At 50.6% G+C, this 20,403-nt stretch overlaps 2 protein-coding genes across 7 annotated transcripts in view; one reads left to right on the plus strand and one right to left on the minus strand.

Moving 5' to 3' along the window:
• LOC102455136 (guanylyl cyclase-activating protein 1-like) overlaps positions 1–16,531 on the minus strand; it is a 45,241-nt gene extending 28,710 nt beyond the window's left edge. The window contains exon 1 of one of the 2 annotated variants that reach the window (XM_006120744.4): positions 4,631–4,844. In XM_006120744.4, the coding sequence (XP_006120806.1) occupies positions 4,631–4,828 (198 nt within the window). In that variant the 5' untranslated portion in view covers positions 4,829–4,844. Of the gene's footprint in view, positions 1–4,630; positions 4,845–16,174 lie in introns of those variants that run through there. The other variant, XM_075918360.1, reaches the window with a different exon arrangement.
• The window catches only part of GOLGB1 (golgin B1), a 131,435-nt gene continuing 127,424 nt past the window's right edge, over positions 16,393–20,403 (plus strand). For 4 of the 5 annotated variants that reach the window (XM_075918353.1, XM_075918356.1, XM_075918355.1 and 1 more), the window contains exon 1: positions 16,393–16,525. The gene's annotated coding sequence lies outside the window, so the exon portion shown is untranslated. Of the gene's footprint in view, positions 16,526–16,870; positions 17,090–20,403 lie in introns of all 5 variants that reach the window. The other variant, XM_075918354.1, reaches the window with a different exon arrangement.

The following is a 20,403-nucleotide window of genomic DNA, read 5'->3' on the forward strand; positions in this document are numbered from 1 at the left end:
GTAACCTGGTGCACCAAAGGTACACGTGCACCAGGTTCTCCCTCTCGCCATAGAAGGGGCAAGTGTCAGGAATGGGGGTGAACCATGCCAAATACACGCCCATGCTCACAGCTCTGTGCAGGATTCTCCAGCTGATGTCCCCGGTGGACCGCAGAACCAAAGTGGAATAGAGACTGTCCCACCGGGGTTCTCCACCCTCTATTGGTGGTAGGAGGTCCCGCCACTTGGTGTCTGGGTGGGACACAAGAGTGGGGAAGTGGAGTGTGTGAAGCATGAGCGTGTACAGGTGACTCTTTGGCGCACTTCGGAAGGGAACCAGCTGCAATGCGTGCAGCCGGCTCGGGTGATGAGGGGGAGGCAGTCGGGGAGGTACGTGGGGCTTAGGGCTGATGGATAGATCAGGTGGGCTGGGGGTGAGGGGCGGGCGGGGTGCACCCTCTCGCAGGACCTTGTCGAGATAAACCTGAGCGGTGGGTGACAAAGCATCCTTCACTTCCTGTAGCACGCTCCGGGGAGTACGTAGGGTGGAGAGCCCCATGCGCTGGGCGATTATCTGAGGTTCCACCCAGTCTCCCCGGTTGCAGTCCGGGAGGTCTCTGATCCTTGTGACTTCTGCCAGGACCAGCCTCCAGCACACCAAGGGGGACTCCGCCGCCTGCACACGTAGATGGGGATTGTGTAGCAGGGGCTCCGCGAGGAGGTCTGCCCCCATGGTGGCTCCCAAGGATCTGGTTGCCTCTAGCAGTTTCCAGGCCCGGAGGAGGTCCTGATAGAAGGCCAGCAGCTCAGAGAGTTCTCGCGGAAGACCTCTCAAATAAAGAAGCTGCCGGTTATATCGGAGCCCTTGGAAGCGGTGAAGGAAAGCGTGCGCCAGCGTACTCCACGCTGGACTACCTGCATCAAATAGGAGCCTCTGCAGAGCCTGGAGGCGGAGGACACAAACCCGCATGCACAAACACGTCAGGCCCTGCCCTCCCTCCTCCAGGGGAAGATGGAGAACCCCTGCAGAGACCCAATGCAGTCCTGGCCAGAAGAACAGCAGCAGCAGCAGCAGCTGGATCTGATCCAGGAAACCTGGGGGCAGGACCAGGATGCTGAGATGGTGCCAGAGCATGGACAGGACTAGTTGGTTAAGCACCAGTACCCTCCCACGCAGGGAGAGGCACCGGAGCAGTCCTGTCCATCTCCGCAACCGCCCAGCCACCCTGGACTCTAAACCTTGCCAGTTCTCCGGTGAAAAGGGATGCATGGCAGAGAGAAAAATGCCGAGATAGAGTAGCAGACCCACGCTCCACCTGATGGCCTGAAGCGTGGGTGGGAGGGAGCTCACCTGCCACCCAGCCCCTACCACCAGGCCAGAGCTCTTGACCCAGTTGACCCGGGCGGAGGAGGCCACCGAGTAGACATCTTGGCAGGCCTCCACCCGTGCCAGGTCTCCCAGGTCCTGGACCACGAGGAACACATCGTTGGCATATGCTGACAGGACCAGCCGCATCTCTGGCTCACGGAGCACCAACCCCGTCAACCTCTTGCAAAGAAGATGGAGGAAGGGCTCGATGGCCAGAGTATACAGCTGGCCTGACAGTGGCCACCCTTGACATACTCCCTGCCCAAAGCTGACCGGTGCGGTCAGGGTCCAGTTGAGCTTCACCAAACACTCTGCGGAAGCGTACAGCACCTGGAGAAAGCCCACAAAGAGGGGCCCAAAGCCGAAGGCCCACAGAGTGCCCAGGAGATACCCATGGTCCATCCGGTCGAACACCTTCTCCTGATCCAAGGACAGGAGGGCGAATGACAGACCATCCCTATACCCTAGCTCTAGGAGATCCCAGACCAAATAAAGGTTGTCGAAGATGGTACGGCCCGGGATGGTGTAGGTCTGGTCTGGATGGACCACGTTCACCAGCACGGACTTGAGTCTCAGAGAGATGGCTTTGGCGATGATTTTATAGTCCGTGCTGAGGAGCGAGATGGGACACCAGTTCCTCAGATCACGGAGGTCCCCCTTCTTGGGCAGCAAGGCGAACACCGCTCACCTGCACGATAAAGGGAGGACCCCGCTCTCCAGGGACTCGGCACTCATGAGGATTCAAAGAGCCGAGGAAGGCAGCAGCCTGCTGGTAGAAGCGAAGCCTCTCCAGGCCGGATGTCGGGTCGTAGATGTTAATGAGATTTAATGTTAGCCCCTCTACCCAGACCCGGAGATGCAGCAGGCAGCCCTGCACAACCTCGGCAGACCCCAGCACCTCAGGCCGCAGCTTCGGGGAGAATAGGGTCGCCACCCCAGCTTGATTGGCTGACAGGTGGCTGAAGTACAGGATCTCCTGCAGGAAGACGACAGAGCACACCCCTCCCAAAGGAAGGAGAGTACCTGACACCTGCGGAGACCCTGCCTGCAGCCCCGGGTGTTCAGAGTGGCAATGATGAATGGCGGCATCGAGAGGGCTGGGAAAGATCCTCACTGGCAGGAGTGCTGACAGTCCCCATTGGGCCCCACAGCAAACCGTGATCATACCCAAATGTAAGCAGGGCATCACGGAAGCCGCAGGCCTGCTGGTAGGCCGCAGCCTCCCACCGCCCAGTCCCTTTACCCTCCCCCAAAATGGCCCTTATGGTCTGGAGGATGAGATGGAAATCCCCCCAGCGTTGAAGGGTGAGAGCCACTTTATTCTTGGAGCCACAAATGTCCTCCAAGAAGCTGCGCATCTTGCCCCTCAGCACGTCGAGTGTCGGGGCCTTGGGCCAGACCCCTCCATGTGCCCCACGACCGACTGATGCAGGAAAGCAGGGACTCTGAAGTCCCTGCTGGGATGACGACAGGGGTAGTGGCGGAGGGAGAACAGCCCCAGATGTGCTGGGAGCAGGAGAAACAAAAAACACCTCCCGGGGGCCAATGTCTGAGCTGAATGTGGTAGCCCCGGAGGCGGCAGTAACAGTGTAAGGGGTGGAAAAGAGGTCAGGGAAGGGATCAGGGAAAGGAGGAAGGGGAGTAGGGGGAGGAAAAGGTGGAGGATTAGGAAAGAGACAAGGAGGAGGGGGGAGCAGGAAGAGAAGTGGGAAATTCGGTTGGGAGAGGGGCTGAACAGGGAACAGGAGTAGGGTCAGAAGCCTCAGCGGTAGAGGCATCGGGTTGCGGTGTCTCCTCGCAGGGTGGGGGATCGATGGTAGTGGTGAGGGAAGTTAGTATCTCCCCAGCACCAGGCTCCGGCACCACTAAGAGTGCAGCGCCGAAGGCTCCAGCGTCAGAGGTAATGGGGAATGACGTGAACTCCCTGCCACAACCCCAGTAGCACCCTCCCACACACACAAAAAAAAGGGAGGGGAGGGGAGGGGAGGAAAAAGCACAACAAGCCCAGACCAGCAGCCTGTCGTGCTCAGTGGAAAAGTGGTTCCTCTCTCCACCTCAAAGTCAGGCAATACAGCAGGTGAAAGGGCGTGGTGGAAGGGGAAAGAGGCAGCTCTTGCAGAGAGTCAGCAATCCTGGCTAATTAGGGGCAGCTGAGACAGGGTGGCTGCAAAATCAATTAAGGCCCAGGTGAAACTAACTGGGGCTGCGTATTTAAGAAATCTCCCTCTGGGTGAGGGGAGAGAGAGCTGAGAAGGAGTTTGGGGGAGCTGTGGAAAGAGTGAGGAGAGTTGTGAAGGCGTTTTGGAGAGTGGAGGAGGAGTTTGGAGAAAGAAAGATACTGGAGGAGCCAAGAGAGCAACATTGACCTTGTTAAAGACTACAGGGAGACAACAAATCTCAAACCAAGGCGAGTGAGCCATACACTGTGACTCCTACACTGTGGGACAGTGGGCTGAATAGGGGTCAGGAGTGGGACTGACCCTGCCACACCACCTTATGTCATTAAATTTAGAAATACATCTATTTTATAATCTAATATTCTGAAGTGGTATCTGTTACTGGGCAAACTACAGGACTGTAATAAATGGGCTGCACCTGCTTCCTACAATGCTATAATAGCTAAAAAAGAGATGCATTGCAGTTTATAGCAAGCACCTGAGAAAAGGATTCATCATGCAGATGACCAAACTAAGGACAGACAGACAATGAAGTGCCATAACAGAGGATACAGGTACCTCTTATTCAAGCATCATCCAAGGATACAAAAAAAGAATGTAAACTGCACAACTCTGCAATCCTATACACTATAAATACATAAGCGACAAGGAGTCCTGTGGCACCCTATAGACTAACAAATTTATTGGAGCATAAGCTTTCGTGGGCAAAGACCCACTTCGTTAGATGCATCTGACAAAGTGGATCTTTGCCCATAAAAGCTTATGCTCCAATAAATCTTTAGTCTATAAGGTGCCACAGAACTCCGCGTCACTTTTGCAGATCCAGACTTACAGGGCTACTCCTCTGATATAAATACACAGGATACCTAAAATACACAAATTAACAGCAATACGACAGCCAAGGTCCCCTCTCTTTTTCAATATTCTAAACTCCATATCTCTCCCTAAGATACATTTCTTAGATTTAAATGTTTTTAAGTTTACTGCCCTTGCTATAAAGCATTTTGCTGACCATGATTTAGAAGAAAAATCAGATTGTGATACTTTGATTTCTTTATGAGCAGTACAAGGCTGTCTGTACATTTCCCATTGGGTAAGAACATACCTTATTCATATCAAAAGTGCGGAACATCTGTTCAATGTACTCATTGGCCGCTGGATCCAGCCCTCGAAGGCCAAAGAACTGTTTAAATTCATGTTCAGTCAGCTGTCCTGATGGACACTCTGTCATAAACTTTTTGTACCAATGGTGGATCTCAACAGCTTGCAGATCATCTACTGTGGAACTACCACTGTTCCCCATTTTTCTGGCGGGAAGCTAAGAGCCCTCTGGAATCACACTCTTCCTCCTGCAGTTCTCAAAGCAATCTCTGCCTGTTGCCTTTCAACTTCACTCTCAACATCAGCTCATTTAAGTGAGGGAAATACCCTCCCAGAAGCTAATTACAGTTGTTAATCTGCTCTTATGCTGACTTAGAAACCTTAAAGCCTCAATGATATAAACTGTCTCCTGGAAATGGAAAGAAGGTGAAGGATAATCTAGCAAAGCACTGCTATTTCAGGATGCAAATTAGAAGGGGTGAGAAAGATAATCAGATACTGGCGGGAGTAATTGCCTTAGTATTGACCTCATTTTTCCATGCATAGGTCTAAGTTTACATTAAGACGTAATTTCACCATTCTGGCCAAAAAAGGCTGACGTCTGTGGAGTTTGTAGTAAAAAAAAATAATAAAGATTTAGAACTATGATCTACTCCTCTCCACAACTTCAGAGATTTTGGTACCCCAGAAACTGCCCTATACGTGGTAGAGAAGACTCAGAAGCACCAGGCGTAATAACCTTCTCTGCCCTATAGATTCCATACCAGTCTCTTTTCTCGGGTTCAGTTTCCCTTCCTGAGGAAGGGTTAGACATTAAGAAAAACTTCCTAACTGTCAGTGTGGTTAAACAATGGAATGAATTGCCTAGGGAGGATTTGGAATCTCCATCACTGGAGATATTTAAGAGCAGGTTGGTTAAACATCTATTAGGGATGATCATGTCAGGGACTTTAGCCCAAACGGCTCGGTTCGTTGTCTGACTGCAAAGAGACAGGCAACACCAGCAAAGTCCAATCACAAGCTCTTTATTGAAGAGTGCACACAACAATAGAGAGCGACCCGTCTCCATAGAGAACCAGCCACGATTTTAGTAACAGGTAGGCTTATAAAGACAGTTTCATCGCGTCATAAGCTCTTCACCCAAGCAACTCAAACCCTTTCTAAAACTTTTAGTATCTATGCATATCTTGGCCAACCATTCATTGTGGCCAGAAGCGCTTCATAATGCATCAGCAACTTTCTTATCAATCACAAAAGGCAGGTACCAGGAACAAGGAGACAAGGGATTTGAGCACAAACAAAGGGCAAAAATAGGGAGGTAAGATTAGCAAAGAGAACAGAAACAGGGAGTTACTTACCAGTTCCCAAAACAAGCTGTTCTACTTACAGTAGGTACAAATATGTAATTTATCAATTATCTTACTTCTATAACCTAAGACAGCATGGAGGGTACGCCTCTGTTTGAACCACATTCCTGGTTCTGGTCAAGAATACTCAGAGGCCTATGAAATTAGCCTTTGTTAACTTTTCTTAGCATAATGTTGACCAGGCCTTGTTTTTCTGGGCCCAACAATCAGATGGTGCTTAGTCCTGCCAGGAGGACAGGGGACTGGACTTCTTGAAGTTCCTTCCAGTTCTAGGATTCTACGATTCCTCACAAACAGATCTCTCTTTAGAGTCCCCCTTCACACAATAATAATACATTATTTCTACATTGTCCTGAACAAAGAACCAAAACACTTTTTAATTAAACTTAGAACCATCTCTTCAATTTTGACATGAAATCTGGAACAATGGTCACTAGGGGTACGTCTAGACTACATGGCTCCGTCGACAGAGCCATGTAAAGTAGTTTACTCAATGTGGACGTGCTATTTTGAATTAGTTTTTGTGTCTAGATGCGTTATTTTGAATTAGCTTATTTTGAATTAACTAATTCGAAATAAGTTAATTTGAAATAACGCTGTAGTGCAGACATCCCCTTAGAATCATAATCATAGAATCATAGCATACTAGGACTGGAAGGGACCTCAAGAGGTCATCGAGTCCAGTCCCCTGCCCCCATAGCAGGACCAACTACTGTCTAGACCATCCCTGACAGACATATATCTAACCTACTCTTAAACATCTCCAGAGATGGAGATTCCACAAACTCCCTGGGCAATTTATTCTAGTGATTGATGACCCTGACAGTTAGGAACTTTTTCCTAATGTCCAACCTAAACCTCCCTTGTGGCAGTTTAAGCCCATTGCTTCTTGTTCTAGCCTCAGAGGCCAAGATGAACACATTTTCTCCCTCCTACTTATGACACCCTTTTAGATACCTGAAAACTGCTATCATGTGCCCCCTCAGTCTTCTCTTTTCTAAACTAAACAAACCCAATTCTTTCAGCCTTCCTTCATAGGTCATGTTCTCTAGACCTTTAATCATTCTTGTTGCTCTTCTCTGGACCCAATTTCTCCATATCCTTCTTGAAATGCGGTGCCCAGAACTGAACACAATACTCCAACTGAGACTTAACTAGCACAGAGTAGAGTAGAAGAATGACTTCTCGTGTCTTGCTCACAACACACCTGTTCATGCATCCCAGAATCATGTTTGATTTTTTTGCAACAGCATCACACTGCTGACTCATATTCAGCTTGTGGTCCACTATAACTCCTAGATCCCTTTCTGCCATACTCCTTCCTAGACAGTTGCTTCCCATTCTGTATGTGTGAAACTGATTGTTCCTTCTTAAGTGGAGCACTTTACATTTGTCTTTATTAAACTTCATCCTGTTTACCTCAGACCATTTCTCCAATTTGTCCAGATCATTTTGAATTATGACCCCAACCTCCAGATTAGTCGCAACTCCTCCCAGCTTGGTATCATCTGCAAACTTAGTAAATGAACTTTCTATGTCAATATCTAAATCGTTGATGAAGATATTGAAGAAAGCTGGTCCCAAAACAGACCCCTGCGGAACCCCACTTGTTATACCTTTTCAGCAGGATTGTGAACCATTAATAACTACTCTTTGAGTACGGTTATCCATCCAGTTATGCACCCACCTTATAATAGCCCCATCTAAGTTGTACTTGCCTAGTTTATTGATAAGAATATCATGCGAGACCGTATCAAATGCCTTACTAAAGTCTAGGTATACCACATCCACCACTTCTCCCTTATCCAGAAGACTCGTTGGAGAGCAAGGATACGTCTAGACTACACGGCTCCGTTGACGGAGCCATATAGTAAAGTAGTTTACTTGGCATAGTCAAAGAAGCGGGGATTTAAATAATCCCCGCTTCATTAAAATAAAAATGGCTGCTGCGCTGTGCCGATGATCAGCTAATCTGGCACAGCACGGCAGCCTAGACGCGGCGTGGTCGACTAGGGAAGACTTTGTCGACCACTCCAGTATGCCTCGTGAAACAAGGTTTACCGGAGAGGTTGACAAAGTCTTCTCTTGTCGACTGCACCGTGTCTAGACTGCTGCGCTATGCTAGATCAGCTGATCGTTGGCACAGTGTGGCAGCCATTTTAATTTTAATGAAGAGAGGATTCTTTAAATCCCCGCTTCTTTGACTATGCCGAGAAAACTACTTTACTACATGGCTCCATCAACGGAGCCATGTAGTCTGACGTACCCTTGCTCTCCAAGGGTATGTCTACACTACAGCGCTATTTCAAATTAACTTATTTCAAATTAGTTAATTCGAAATAACGCATCTAGACACAAACTAATTCAAAATAGCACGTCCACATTGAGTGGACCCTGAATCGAAGGTAAGGCTGGCCAGAACCAGTGCCAGCAGGGATCAGGGTCAGACTTAGTGTGTGGGTCTGCTGCCTCTGGCTATCCGAGGTCTGTGCTTAAAGGGACCCGACCCCCCATCCCGGACAGACAGTTCTCAGGTTTCTGTGCTTGCTGATCTACCTTGCTGAGGGACAACAAAGCATTTGTGTCTCGGAGTACTCTGCTTGCCCTCACTCGGGACACCACGGCACTCTGCAACATGGAACCAGACCTGCCCGTGGGGACTCTTCTGCATCTTGTGAACATGTTACCGGCAGCCTGGCTACACTGTCTGCAGGCTGCCATCCGGGAGCACCACCGAGGGGCTGTCAGGATCCAGGGGTCCCTGCGGGAGAGCTGCCACCCTGAGGAGTGCTAACAGTCTCCCCGGTCTGCCCCACTGGGAGCTTGTGCCCCATTCCCCTCTTGTCCTTCCACTTACCCTTCCCTAGCCTCCCCTTCCTGATGTCAAATAAAATACACGTATTTTCAAAAATAGAAACTGTCTTCATTTAACACAACTGGGGAGGGGGAATGAAACTTTGGGGAGACTGGGGAAAGGAGGTGGGAGAGGGGAGGAGAGAGGGTGAGAGAAGGGAGGGGGAGACCTGGGAGGAGGGAGCTGGAAGGGCGAAGCAAGGCGAAGAAGGGGGAGGGGAAACTCAGGGCTCAGGGGTGTGGGTCTTGTTGGGCCATGTGTCTCCCAGCATGGCGGGTGCGGTGGGATGGGGAGGAGGGTGTGGAGATCAAGGAGGAGGGTGTGGGGGTTGAGGAGGAGGTGGGAGGGGGGCAGGAGTGGGAGGAGGAACAGTAGCTGAGGAGGGGGGGGGGCAGCAGGCACAGGACCGGCATGGGGCAGCATGCTCTGCAGCAGGACCTACAGGCACGGTCCTGAGCAAGTGGCTCCCGGCGGAGCTGCAGGTCCTCCTGCATCCAGGCCTGGATGGTGCGGTGCAGGGCTCACAGGGCCCCCAGGTGCTGGTCCTGGCACTCCTGCCTTGTGGTGGTGGTCTTGCTGAGGCCGCAGGAGTGAGAGCATGTCCTGGGCGGGGTGGTGCACTGCCGAGCACCTCCCACCTCCTTACTGCCCTGCACCCCCCCAGGCCCTCTAGAGACCTACTTTCCCACACCTGGACACCCCTGTCCACAATAGCCAGCCCTGATAGGAGGCAAGGGGCCAGACTCAGCTGTGTGGGTGGGCCTGGTGCCACAGTGCCATTGGCACCATTGTAAACCCGTTACTGACGCCAAACCCCCTCCCTTCTGTCCCTGGTGCTACTTTACTGCTACAGGAGACTTGGTGCAGTGAAATAATTTACCTACATTCCCTCAAACTCTGTGTCACACATTTTGAGAATTTAAAAAAGTCTGTTATCACTATATGTCTACGTGAAGTCTCATAACAATTCCCAATTTGGTTTTTATCTGCTGATGTGATTCCCTGAATTGCACTCTCTTCTTGTAAACCATTTTAATTATAGTTTTGCAACTTTACAAAATGTTATTTCTATTATTCTGAACACATTGTCATTTATCTGTATTATCACTTTTCAATGCATGTGCTGTTTACTTTTTATTTTAATAGCTAATGCTCATCCAAAAATTTTAAGTAAGTAGTTATTGGTTTTAGGAATTCCATCTGTGTTTCTATTTTAGCACTTGTTATGGTTTTTGTACTTTGATCTGTAATTAGGAGTTTTTAATTTTACCTTTTTTTCATTTTCTTTTAATAGCACAAGTTTATTTTGTTGAATCATGTGGCTTCCAGTGTAACTGATTTCCTGTCCTGTTTTCAACAGTTCCTTTGCAGTTGATCCAGCAATGAGGATTACCTTTTGCTGCATTTATCTTGGCTGTGAATCCAGCCCCTAGTGTCCCATGTTCATAGTCATTGCTTGTGTGTAGAAGTTGACTCACAAATATTCACCATGTGTATTATATTGTGTCATCTTACATCCTTCCCAAAGGCAAAAATCTTTTGCAACAATGGAGGTTTGGGCTGATGAGCAGTGGCCTGCAGAACTTTTGGATGCTCAAGTCCACATTCCTGCATCTGTGTGCAAAACTCACCAAAATAAAAGCTATACTGACAAGGGAGAAGCAAATATAGATTGCAACACCAGATTCTTATTGGTCAATAGGCTTACCAGGTAGGTTTAGAAAAAATACCAGACACACTTGATGGGGGTGGGGCAGCGCAACTGTCCCAGTGGGGTTGGGAGCAGCATGGCTGGCTGGAGGAGATCAGGAGGAGAACTGGCTGGCAGGAAGTAGGGGTGGTTGGGAGGGGGCTGAGGGCAGCGGAGCTGGTCGGGAAGGGTCGGGGGAAGTGTGTGTGTGTGGGGGGGGAATGACCTGGGCACATGCAGATCCTGGGGCACTGTCAGTCCCATACATAGTCCTGGCGAAGCACGAGTAAGTCCGGCTGTGGCTCCACAATGCGCTGAGGAGCAGGTACAGGGCTTCTCCTCCTACCCAAGGCGTCAGACTCAACCAGAGGCTCCCAGCGCCGATCGTGCCCTGTCTCCCAGCCTCTCCCCTAGCCCCTGCCAGGCTTCCATCCGGCGTCCAGCCAGAGAACCAGAAAATACCGGACATTGCACAGGTCTGGTATTTTTGGGATTTTTTTTTTTTTTTTTTTACCAAACAGAGGGCCCAAAAACCCAACTGTTCAGTAGAATACCGGACACCTGGCAACCCTATCAATCAGAGTTCTCTCTACTAAACCAAGGTGGAATGGATTTCTTCAATGTAAGTAGTGAGAACATACTGTTAAAGATCATTTCATGTTCAATGCTCTGTTAATACCTCTGCAGCAGAGGCATAGCAAAGGGGGATTTGGTTGTGGGGTGGTGCTGGGTTGCTTAGCTCCGAAGGAGGGAGATTTAGTGGAGTGCTCTGGGGTGGCTTGTCTCTGAAGGAAGGGGATTTGGTTGGTGGGGGAAGAAGGCTCTGGGTTTGCCTGTCTCTGAGGGAGGGGGATTTGGTTGTGGGAGGTTCTGGGAGTGCCTGGCTCTGGCATCAGCTGTTAGAAAACCTGCCAGTCTCCAGCAGCAGCCCCTGGTGTTAGCCGGTGGCTGGAGCAGTGAGTGGTCTGTGAGCCCTATTAAACACCTGAGTCTTCAACTGCTAGGACAGGGTCCCTTCACAGCGGGCAGCCAGGAAGGCTGACGGGAGCCCCAAAAGTTTGCCCCGTGGAGGCAGCACAACCCAATGCTCAGCTCTTACTGCGTTTACCCCTGACCGGCTGTGATCCTTTTAATTGTGTCTGGTTCTGTTACAGCAAGAGGAGGAGTCAGGTTAAAGCTTAAACAGTTATTTTATTGTTACAAGGCAAGCAGCCACTACAAAAAGGACAAGATAGAAATTACACTAAAAAAAGGCACTTACAGGTACCATGAAACCCATTCGGGCCAGACATCCTTTTTCTGATGAGGTGGCAGATTCCTCTTCTGGGACGGTGTGTGTAGGCGTATCAATACTGGTACCAGCCAAAGGTAGCCCGAGGCCTCATCACCTGCTGGCCCAATTGCTGTTGTTATCTGGTTCCTGTCTAGCATCCAGGGCCATTGTTATTCCAGCACCTCTGGATGCCCTGGAGCCTTTGAAGACAGAGTTTCACTCTTAAGGATTCTCTCTCCCATCGATGTCAGAGGGAGGAGGGGGGTTTCTGTCTGGCTACACCTAGTCAGGCAGGCCAGGGCCAAGGGGCATGGAGCAGGGGGTGGGGGCCCAGAGGCATGTAAGGGCAGGCAATGGCAGGGGGACAGTGTGTGTGTGGGGGCCTTGTGGCAAGAACAGCACGGTGGGGGATGACGGGTCTGGGTGCCTGTGCCCCCCAACCCCACGTTTTGGGCACTCCTGTGATTCTGGGCTAGGAGAGCTGGGTCCGCCCCGGAGCAGTGCCCAGCCATGGCAAGGGACAGCATGTGTTAAAGACCCAGAGTAAAGTGATGGCTTGGCTGGTGGGGAAAAGAGCTTTGTCATTTGTGAACTACGCCTGCAAGTGCTGGGAGCAGAGGCGTGGGGAGACCCTTCCCCGTATGCTGAATTTGCCAGTGACCTGCCACCTGGCACACGGTTCTCTACCTACTGACTTTCAGCCACTCACCCATCTGTCACTGGACCACCTCACTAGATTTCATCTTGACACAAAGCACTATCAAGCAACTGATGGCGCCATCCGCCCACTGGAAAGGTGCCAAGCCCGCATGACCACGGTAAGACTTGTCCTTGCCAGCCCATGCTCCGTCCATTGGTAACACTCAGAGGGCTTTAGCGAGGAGGCCCACATTGTTCCCATTTTACAGCTGGGGAAATGGAGGCACAGTGGGAGCTGTGACATGTCTGAAGTCACACACCAGGCTGGACTAGAAGCTCAGTTTCCAGTGGTTCAGGAGCTGTCTACACAGGTAGCAAAGATGTGACTGCAGCACAGACCAGCATAACCTGGCTCGCTGCAATCTGATTAATGTGGGGAACAACCGCAGGGTGGGGGGGCTTCAGCAATCATACCCTGTCTAGCTTGTGCTGAGATCAAGCCACCCCGTTCAAAGGAGACAATCCTGGGAGCTGCCCTCCGGCCCGCAGTGCACCCCAGCTAACGGCATCAAAGGGCAGAGATGGATACCTTGCAGCCACCCCCTGCCCACACTTCTCCCATCTGCTCAGCCCTGCCCCCAGGCTTGCTGAGGCCTGTGGGGGGAATGCTTCGGAACCAGCCAATTCATTCCCCTTGCGCCGCAACACTGGCCTAGAGGCACCACCTCTGGCACCCCACAGTGTGAGAGTAAACAGGGCCTGACCTGACCCCCAGTGCAAGGGATCCACTTGAGGGAGGGCCCTAGCACCAAAATTTCACTGGTGCTCAGGAGGCTACATGGTCTCTCTAGGGAGCCCTGGCTCTGGTTCAGTCCTAGGGAAGGGAGCACAGGCTGGCTCACGGAGGTATGGATGGGCTCTGGAGATCTGTCCCTTCTAGGGGGCACAATCCCCCATCTAACCCCATGCAGGCAGTATAGAATCACAGAACACTAGAGCTGGAAGGGACCTCAAGAGGTCATCAAGTCCAGTCCCCTGCCCTCACAGCAGAACCAACCACCCAGGGCTGCTCAACACATGGCCCGTGGGCTGCATGCTGCCCATGGCCAGTTTGTTTGTGCCCTGCGGTGCAGTTTGGGTTTCTGTGGGGAATCAACATGAGGCCAGCAAGTGGAAGCCAAAACCAAAAAAGTAGTCAGTGAAATGATCTTCTGTTGAGATGCGTTTTAGTAGTTACATTCCTGGACTGTCATTGCTCATGAAAAGTGCTGTCACATGGGTAGAAATTGGGGAAATGTTGCATTTTATTAATATCAGCAGAACTGACTTGAATGGGGCCTGTGTGTTGTGAAGTCTTGACTTAATCTTTGCATTCATGACTGTCTGTGTGAGAGAAACTATTTGTATATATTTGCTTGCATATTCAATCACACTTTAGTTGAGGCTCTCATCATGTTCTGTAAGTATCAGCGTGGCCCCCGGGACTTCCAAAGTTGAGTTGCCCAAGCTCATCCCTGACAGGTGTCTGTCTAACCTAGTCTTAAATATCTCCAGTGATGGAAATTCCGCAGTCTCCCTAGGCAATTTACTCCAGTGCTTAACCACCCTGACAAGCAGGAAGTTTTTCCTAATGTCAAACCTAAACCTCCCTTGCTGCAATTTAAGCCCATTGCTTCTCATCCTAACCAGAGGCCAAGGAGAACAATTTTTCTTCCTCCCCCTTATTATACTCTTTTAGAAACTTGAAAGCTGCTCTCATGTCCCTTTTCGGTCTTCTCTTTTCCAAGGCAAACAAGGCCAATTCCTTCAGCATTGCCTCATATCTCATGTTCTCTAGACCTTTCATCATTTGTGTTGATCTTCTCTGGACTTTCTCCACGTTTCCTGAAATGTGGCACCCAGAACTAGACATGATATTCCAGCTGGGGCCTAATGTAGATGGCTCATTCCCTGCCTAGGGGATGTGAGACTGGGCAGGCTAATTTCCAATCCTCCTGTTTATTCTTTTCCTAAGCCAGGAGGGCACAGTGGTTCTGATGGGGGTGCTGCAGGAAGGCAGCCCGCACTACCCTCTGCCTGCCCTGGGACTGCAGGTGTTAAGCAGCTGTCCAGCCCACCCTAGAGGTGATTGCTTTTCAGCATGCCTGAAGCAACACAGCAATAGACTGGAGAATGGCTCCCGGGCATGGCTTGCTCATGACTGCTTCAGTCTCACTGGATGAGCCTCAGCCTCTTTCCTCCCCTCCCCTGCTTTGCAATGGGGCTGTAGACTCTGGGGGAGAGGGGTGGAGGCAGGCAGAGGTGTCTCCCTGCAGCAGATATAGACACATCTCTGTATTAATCATTCTCTCATTGAAGTTTTTAGCTTTGTATTGAGTCTTTTTACATGGAAACTTTGTATTACGTCTTGGTAGAATAGTCCCTAGGACAAGTGAGGCAGAGACTGTCCCTTGGGGTGAATGAGGTGGGAATGTATAAGGCAGAAGGTGAACACCTCTGGGCAGTTGCAAAGGTTGGAGAGGGATGGAAGCCAGATCCAAGATCAATGAGCCCTGGGAAGTGGGCCCATTGAAAGGAGACTGGACCTGTGGATGCCTTGGGGGTCAGCAGCAAGGACCTGCTTTGGGAAGCCCCCTCTTTAGAGGTGAATGTAGCAGCATTGAGACACCACCCAGAAGCAGGCACCACAGACACAAACTGCAGATGCATTGGATGGCTCTCACAGATCTTGCACATGCATAAGATGATAGCTCTGCAGGAGAGGGGACTGTGGCACAGCGAGGGGGCTGAAGGAGTCAGTTGCCCCTGGGCACCATTCTAGGGAGGCACCAATTTAATCCCATTCTGCTCCCCCTGTCATCCCTCTGCTCACGTGCTCCTACTCTGTCTGCAACCGGCAGCTAGAGCCTCCTCCCTGCCTCTCTGCTCCAAGCCCAACCCTCCTCCATCTCCACTGGCAGGTTAGTGTATGGGGGAGCCCGGCCTCAAACTGTACAGGGTGGGGGAAGATGCGGTACAAGGAGCAAATTGTGAGTGTTTTTGACCACGGAACCCCATCCCTCAGAATTAGCAACCCCTGGACCAGGGAGCAAATTGTGAGTGTTTTTGACCACGGAACCCCATCCCTCAGAATTAGCAAACCCTGGACCAGGGAGCAAATTGTGCGTGTTTTGGACCACAGAACCCCATCCCTCTGAATTAGCAACCCATGGGCCAGGTAGCAAGTCCTGAGCAGTAGCACAGAATTTCATGTATGCATGACAGAAACCGCAACGGTAGCAAAAACTGAGGGCTTCAGTTTCTGTCGGTCCACCGGCTCCTGCACACCAACCCTCAACCCCTCCCCACACCTGGAGCACCCCCCCCACGGCCTCCCCAGACTTTGCATCCACAATCAGAGCCCTTGCATGCCAATCCTTTGGTTTACTACTCCATCCTACAGGCCCCGCCAGGATCCCACCGACCCAGCCGCAGACGAGCCAGGCTGCGTGCACTGGCTGGCGCTTATCCTTAGCGCTTGTCCTTCGGACCGGCGCGACGCCGCTACAGGAGCGCGGCTCAGCGGGCACACGGGACGCGAGGAGCTCGAGGTGTCTGCTGCTGCTCCCGCGCAGCCTGTGAGCCTCGCGACCCGCACTGCGGCTGCTGCCCCGCCGCGCTGTGTCTCCGGCTTCCCTCCCCTCAGACCCGGGCCAAAGGGGACGTGCCGCGCTCCAGAGCCTCACCGGTAGGTAGGGGCGGGCCGCACCGCGCTGCGTCCAAGCCCAGCAGACAGGTGTGCTGCGGATTGGCTGTTGTGTTATTAGTGGGCGGAGCCCCTTACGCTCTCTTGTGATTGGTGGTTTCATGCCCTGTGTAACTGTAACCCTAGCAACGCCTCAAACTTCTCATTGTGATTGGCAGGCGGCTACGACTATCGCCCTGTGGGCGGGCTGTCTAGGCCAATTCGGAGGCCGGAAGTAGCTGCGGTGTGTTCCGGTGCTGATGTGGCCGGAGGCGGTGCTTGGCACCTGAGACCGGAACTGAGGGCGCTCGCGGGGTTCCGTGAGCGCGGGGAGACCGGGCTCCCCGCACGGGTAAGTGAGGGCGGGCTACGGGCGGGTGCTGGTCCGGCCGGAGAGTCCGACCACCGGTCAGTCCCGGACGCCCGCAAGGGCCGCCTGTGAGGGGACCCTGCTCCGAGCCCCCGCTGCCCGGCCGAGGGGCGCTAGCTCCTCGGGCCAGAGCGGCGTTTGCAGCCCCGTCCCCTGCCCGGCTGGGGGCCCTGCCTACCCCGGGTCAGCGCGGAGTTCGGGGATCCCCGTTCCTGCACCCCGCCGCTGCCTTGTCTTACCTGCAAAGAGGAGCCGTTTGCCTCAGCAGATTTGGGGCGCTGCTGAGGAATGACTGTCGTGCCCTCCCCTGTGCTTCCGGTTCCCCAGAGTCCGCGGGGCGCTTGGCGACAGGGAAGAGCCCGAGGCGCATAAAAAAGTAGCTGGAGAGGAGGAGCCGCGGGCACACTGCCACATAGAAGAATTAATAGGAGCGACTTTCTGGGATACGAGCTGGCCAGAGTGAAGGGGATCGGGCTGCAGTGAGGGGCTGACAGGAGAGAGCAGCAACATTTGGCGTGGTCCTGGGGAGTGAGAGGAAGAGCAAAAGTAGGCAATTGATTTGCTTTTATTGGGGAAAAAGTTAATCTAAGAACTAGTTTTAAAACACAATTTCCTACTGTCACCTATGTATAAACCAGTTGTGGGGAGCCTAAGGCCTGGGGGCCAGATGCAGCCCCTGCCTTGCCTAAAACCCCCAGGCTCAGGGCTTCCCCCAGCATTGGAAAGCAAGCCAAATCTACTAGACTCTCCCCTCCCCGCCCCTCCGGTGTGCAAGAGGAATGTGGGGAGTGTCTTTCTCCTTCTCAGAAAACCCCTTAAAAACAACAAATAGTCTAGTAGCAGGCCCCAAGTGACTCTCTAGCTCCCCCAGTGTCTTCTATGTGTGAAGTGGGTGTTGCTGGGTCCAGTTAACCTTAACACAGTGGTCAGCATCACTCTTAATGCATGTCTGTGAGGGACAGGAAATCCTCTGTGCTCTGGTGATGTAAGTGATTAGTTGACCATCCGATAAGCATAGAATCAAGGAGTGACTTGATTAGTTGTTTTCCCCCACCACCTTGCTACCTCTATCCGAGAGAGGCAATGAGGCCGGGGGGGACCCGACCCAGCCCAGCTTAAAAGCAGGTTCCCTCCTAGCACCATCCCTGTGGAGGCCAGGAGAGGCAGAGGCACAGCAGGGAAATGGTGCAAATGGGGACTGAAGCAGTCTTAAAGTGTCCCAGTGGGAGCCAGCGCAAGCGGGGACTCCATCAGTCCCCACCTGCACTGTTTTCCTGCTGTGCCTCTGCCTCTCCCTCCCCTTCTCCCCCCCCCCCCCGAAAGTGGAGGAAATTGTTTAAGCTGAGGGACAGAAGGTCAAGCGCTAAAACTAAGGAGTCAGTCGGTGTGGATGTTTGTCTTCAGATGAGACGATCTAAGTTAGAAATGTCATTTTTGATGGTTTTCTGTTTCTTGTATAAAATACTTATCAGGTGATTTCTTAATTTCTTGGATAGTGTGAGGCAGTGTCTTTCACTGTAGTCAGTGCAGTATGTTGATCTTAATGGATTGTTCACTTTCAGTCCTTTGGGTATGATGTCCATCTTCTTGCACTTGGATAGAAAGATGATGTCTGTCTGTATCTGTGCAAGTTTCTTCGTATGGTTGATGGATTTCCATTCCAAACGGCTAAATGTAGTGCCTTGCATGACATTTCTATCACTGAAACTAAGGAGTGAGTCTTATGCTGCAGCCCTAAACTGTGGGATAGTGGGCAGAACAGGGGTCAGGGACCCAGGAGTGGGACTGATCTTACCATGCTAGGTAATTGCAATTTAACATCCTTAGTGTGCACTGCTTTAATTTCTGCAAAATTCTGCTTTGTGTCATGGTGCAGAATTCCCTCAGGAGTATTACTGGGGACACACAACCTTTGTCCATCATAAAAGGAGAATTTCAACCCGTGGGACAAGTGCAATTTCAATATTGAACTTAAGCTGAACTCTGTATTGAGGCAGGTAAAGGAAACCTGAGGGCTCCAGATGATGAAAGAGTTGTCTCGCTATCAGTAGAGCTATCATGAGATCACAGTGATTAGATAGGTGGTGAGTGGTATCTACTGTACAATCTTGATACTGTACAACAGTGTTTCTCAACCAGTGGTATGAGTACCCTTAGGGGTACTCAAGAGAAGTCTGGGAGGTACATCAACACAACTGAAATTTGAAGAAAACTGAATTTTTGTTTTAAGTTTTCCTGCACTTTATTATGTTTGTACTTTTTCCCTGAAAAATTTCATCACCCTCCCGGTTACGATTAAGTTGTTTAAACAAATGTGGTGCAATTGTAGAAAAAAATGTTGTGTTTCTGAAAACTGTAGGTACTGGGGATATTATAATTTTTTTAAAAAAAGTGGGTACTTATAATTTTTTTGAAAAACGGGTACTTCATAAAAAACACTTAAAAAAACAACAAATGGTTTGGTAGTACTTTATAGACTAACTTGGCTGCTCCCCTGAAGTTTATAAAAAATGGTTGACACACACTGCTGTACATTTTGGTTAAGAAAAATCTAGCATGATATAAAATTAACATGGCCAGTTTTAAATCCATTTAATATTTGCCAGTGGATAGATCTCAAAATGTAGGCAAAGTTGCAGTGTGCATGGCCAGCCGCTTCATCAGTGCAGTCCCTTCTGCGTTCTTCCTCTTGGCAAGCAGGCCTCAGCCCCATCACTCCGTGCGCTGCTTGCAGTGGCTGGTGAGAGCAGTCAGGCATTGATTGGTTACGTGTCACCTCAGCTGCTCCCCCACAGGTCCTTTACATTACCCCCTCAGCCCTGCTGCTCTGCCATATCCCTTCTAGCAGGGTGCAGCTCCCAGCACTCTGTGGAGAGCCGTACCCTGGTCAGATCATTCAGCTCAACAACAGCCTGGCTGGCAGGCTCCTTTCTTCCCTCATTGCCTCTGGCTGGGCTGACATCCCTGGAAAGACCCTCAGGCTGGAGGCTGGCCAGCAAGAGCCAAGCCCTGCATTTGCAAAAGCTACTGGCATAGGGAAACTTCTCTGTCCCTCAACTAAGCTCTGAAGTGTTGGTGAAGAAGCTTTTTCCAGCCTGTTTATGGCCAAGCCCTGTAGGCTCTGCAGCTTTTCCCCAGGCAGATGCTTAGCACCCTTTTCACACACTCCCCCTGCCTTAGGTCCTGCCCTCAGGCAGTGAGTATCTGCATTTTTTTCCAGCTATTCAATTACAATACTTTTTCTGTGAATCTAACTCAAATACAATGTACCCACCTCCTTAAATTCTGAGCAACTTCCATTTTGAAAGTATGAGTTTCTGTGCTCTCCATTCCCTCTTTCTAACTAATACACTGGAATCTATTCTACTAAAATATCCAAGGTATTCTGTCATCTTGAGTATTGTCTTTTCTTTCAAATGTGGTAATGTTTCTCAACCTTTTGATATCAAGGTCCAGGTTATTGCTTTCCTAAACTGGATGAGGCAGACCTTGGGAACAGTCAGTGGTCCACAGAATGGTCCTTGAGAAACACTGAAATATGGTACCTAAAGGTTCCCCCTTCCCCATTGCTTTCCGGTATCTCAGTTCTGTGCTTATTAAATCCTAGAACCACAAACAGCTTCATTCTATTTTTTTAAAAACAGTTATTGTTAGATTTCTCTTGATTAATATTTTCCAAGTTATCACAGTCATGAAACAAAAGTATCTTCTGTTAAAGCTGCATTATGTGCCATTAAAGCTCTTTCTGATCAAATTAATGTTTTGGCAACAGCATTGCACTGGGAATTCATGTTCAACTTCTTATTCACCAGGACCCCAACATCTTTTACAGAGTTACTGCTTCCTAGAGTAAAGCCCCC

Source organism: Pelodiscus sinensis, unplaced genomic scaffold (genome assembly GCF_049634645.1).
Source record: "Pelodiscus sinensis isolate JC-2024 unplaced genomic scaffold, ASM4963464v1 ctg78, whole genome shotgun sequence".
NCBI classification, from domain to species: Eukaryota; Metazoa; Chordata; order Testudines; family Trionychidae; genus Pelodiscus; species Pelodiscus sinensis.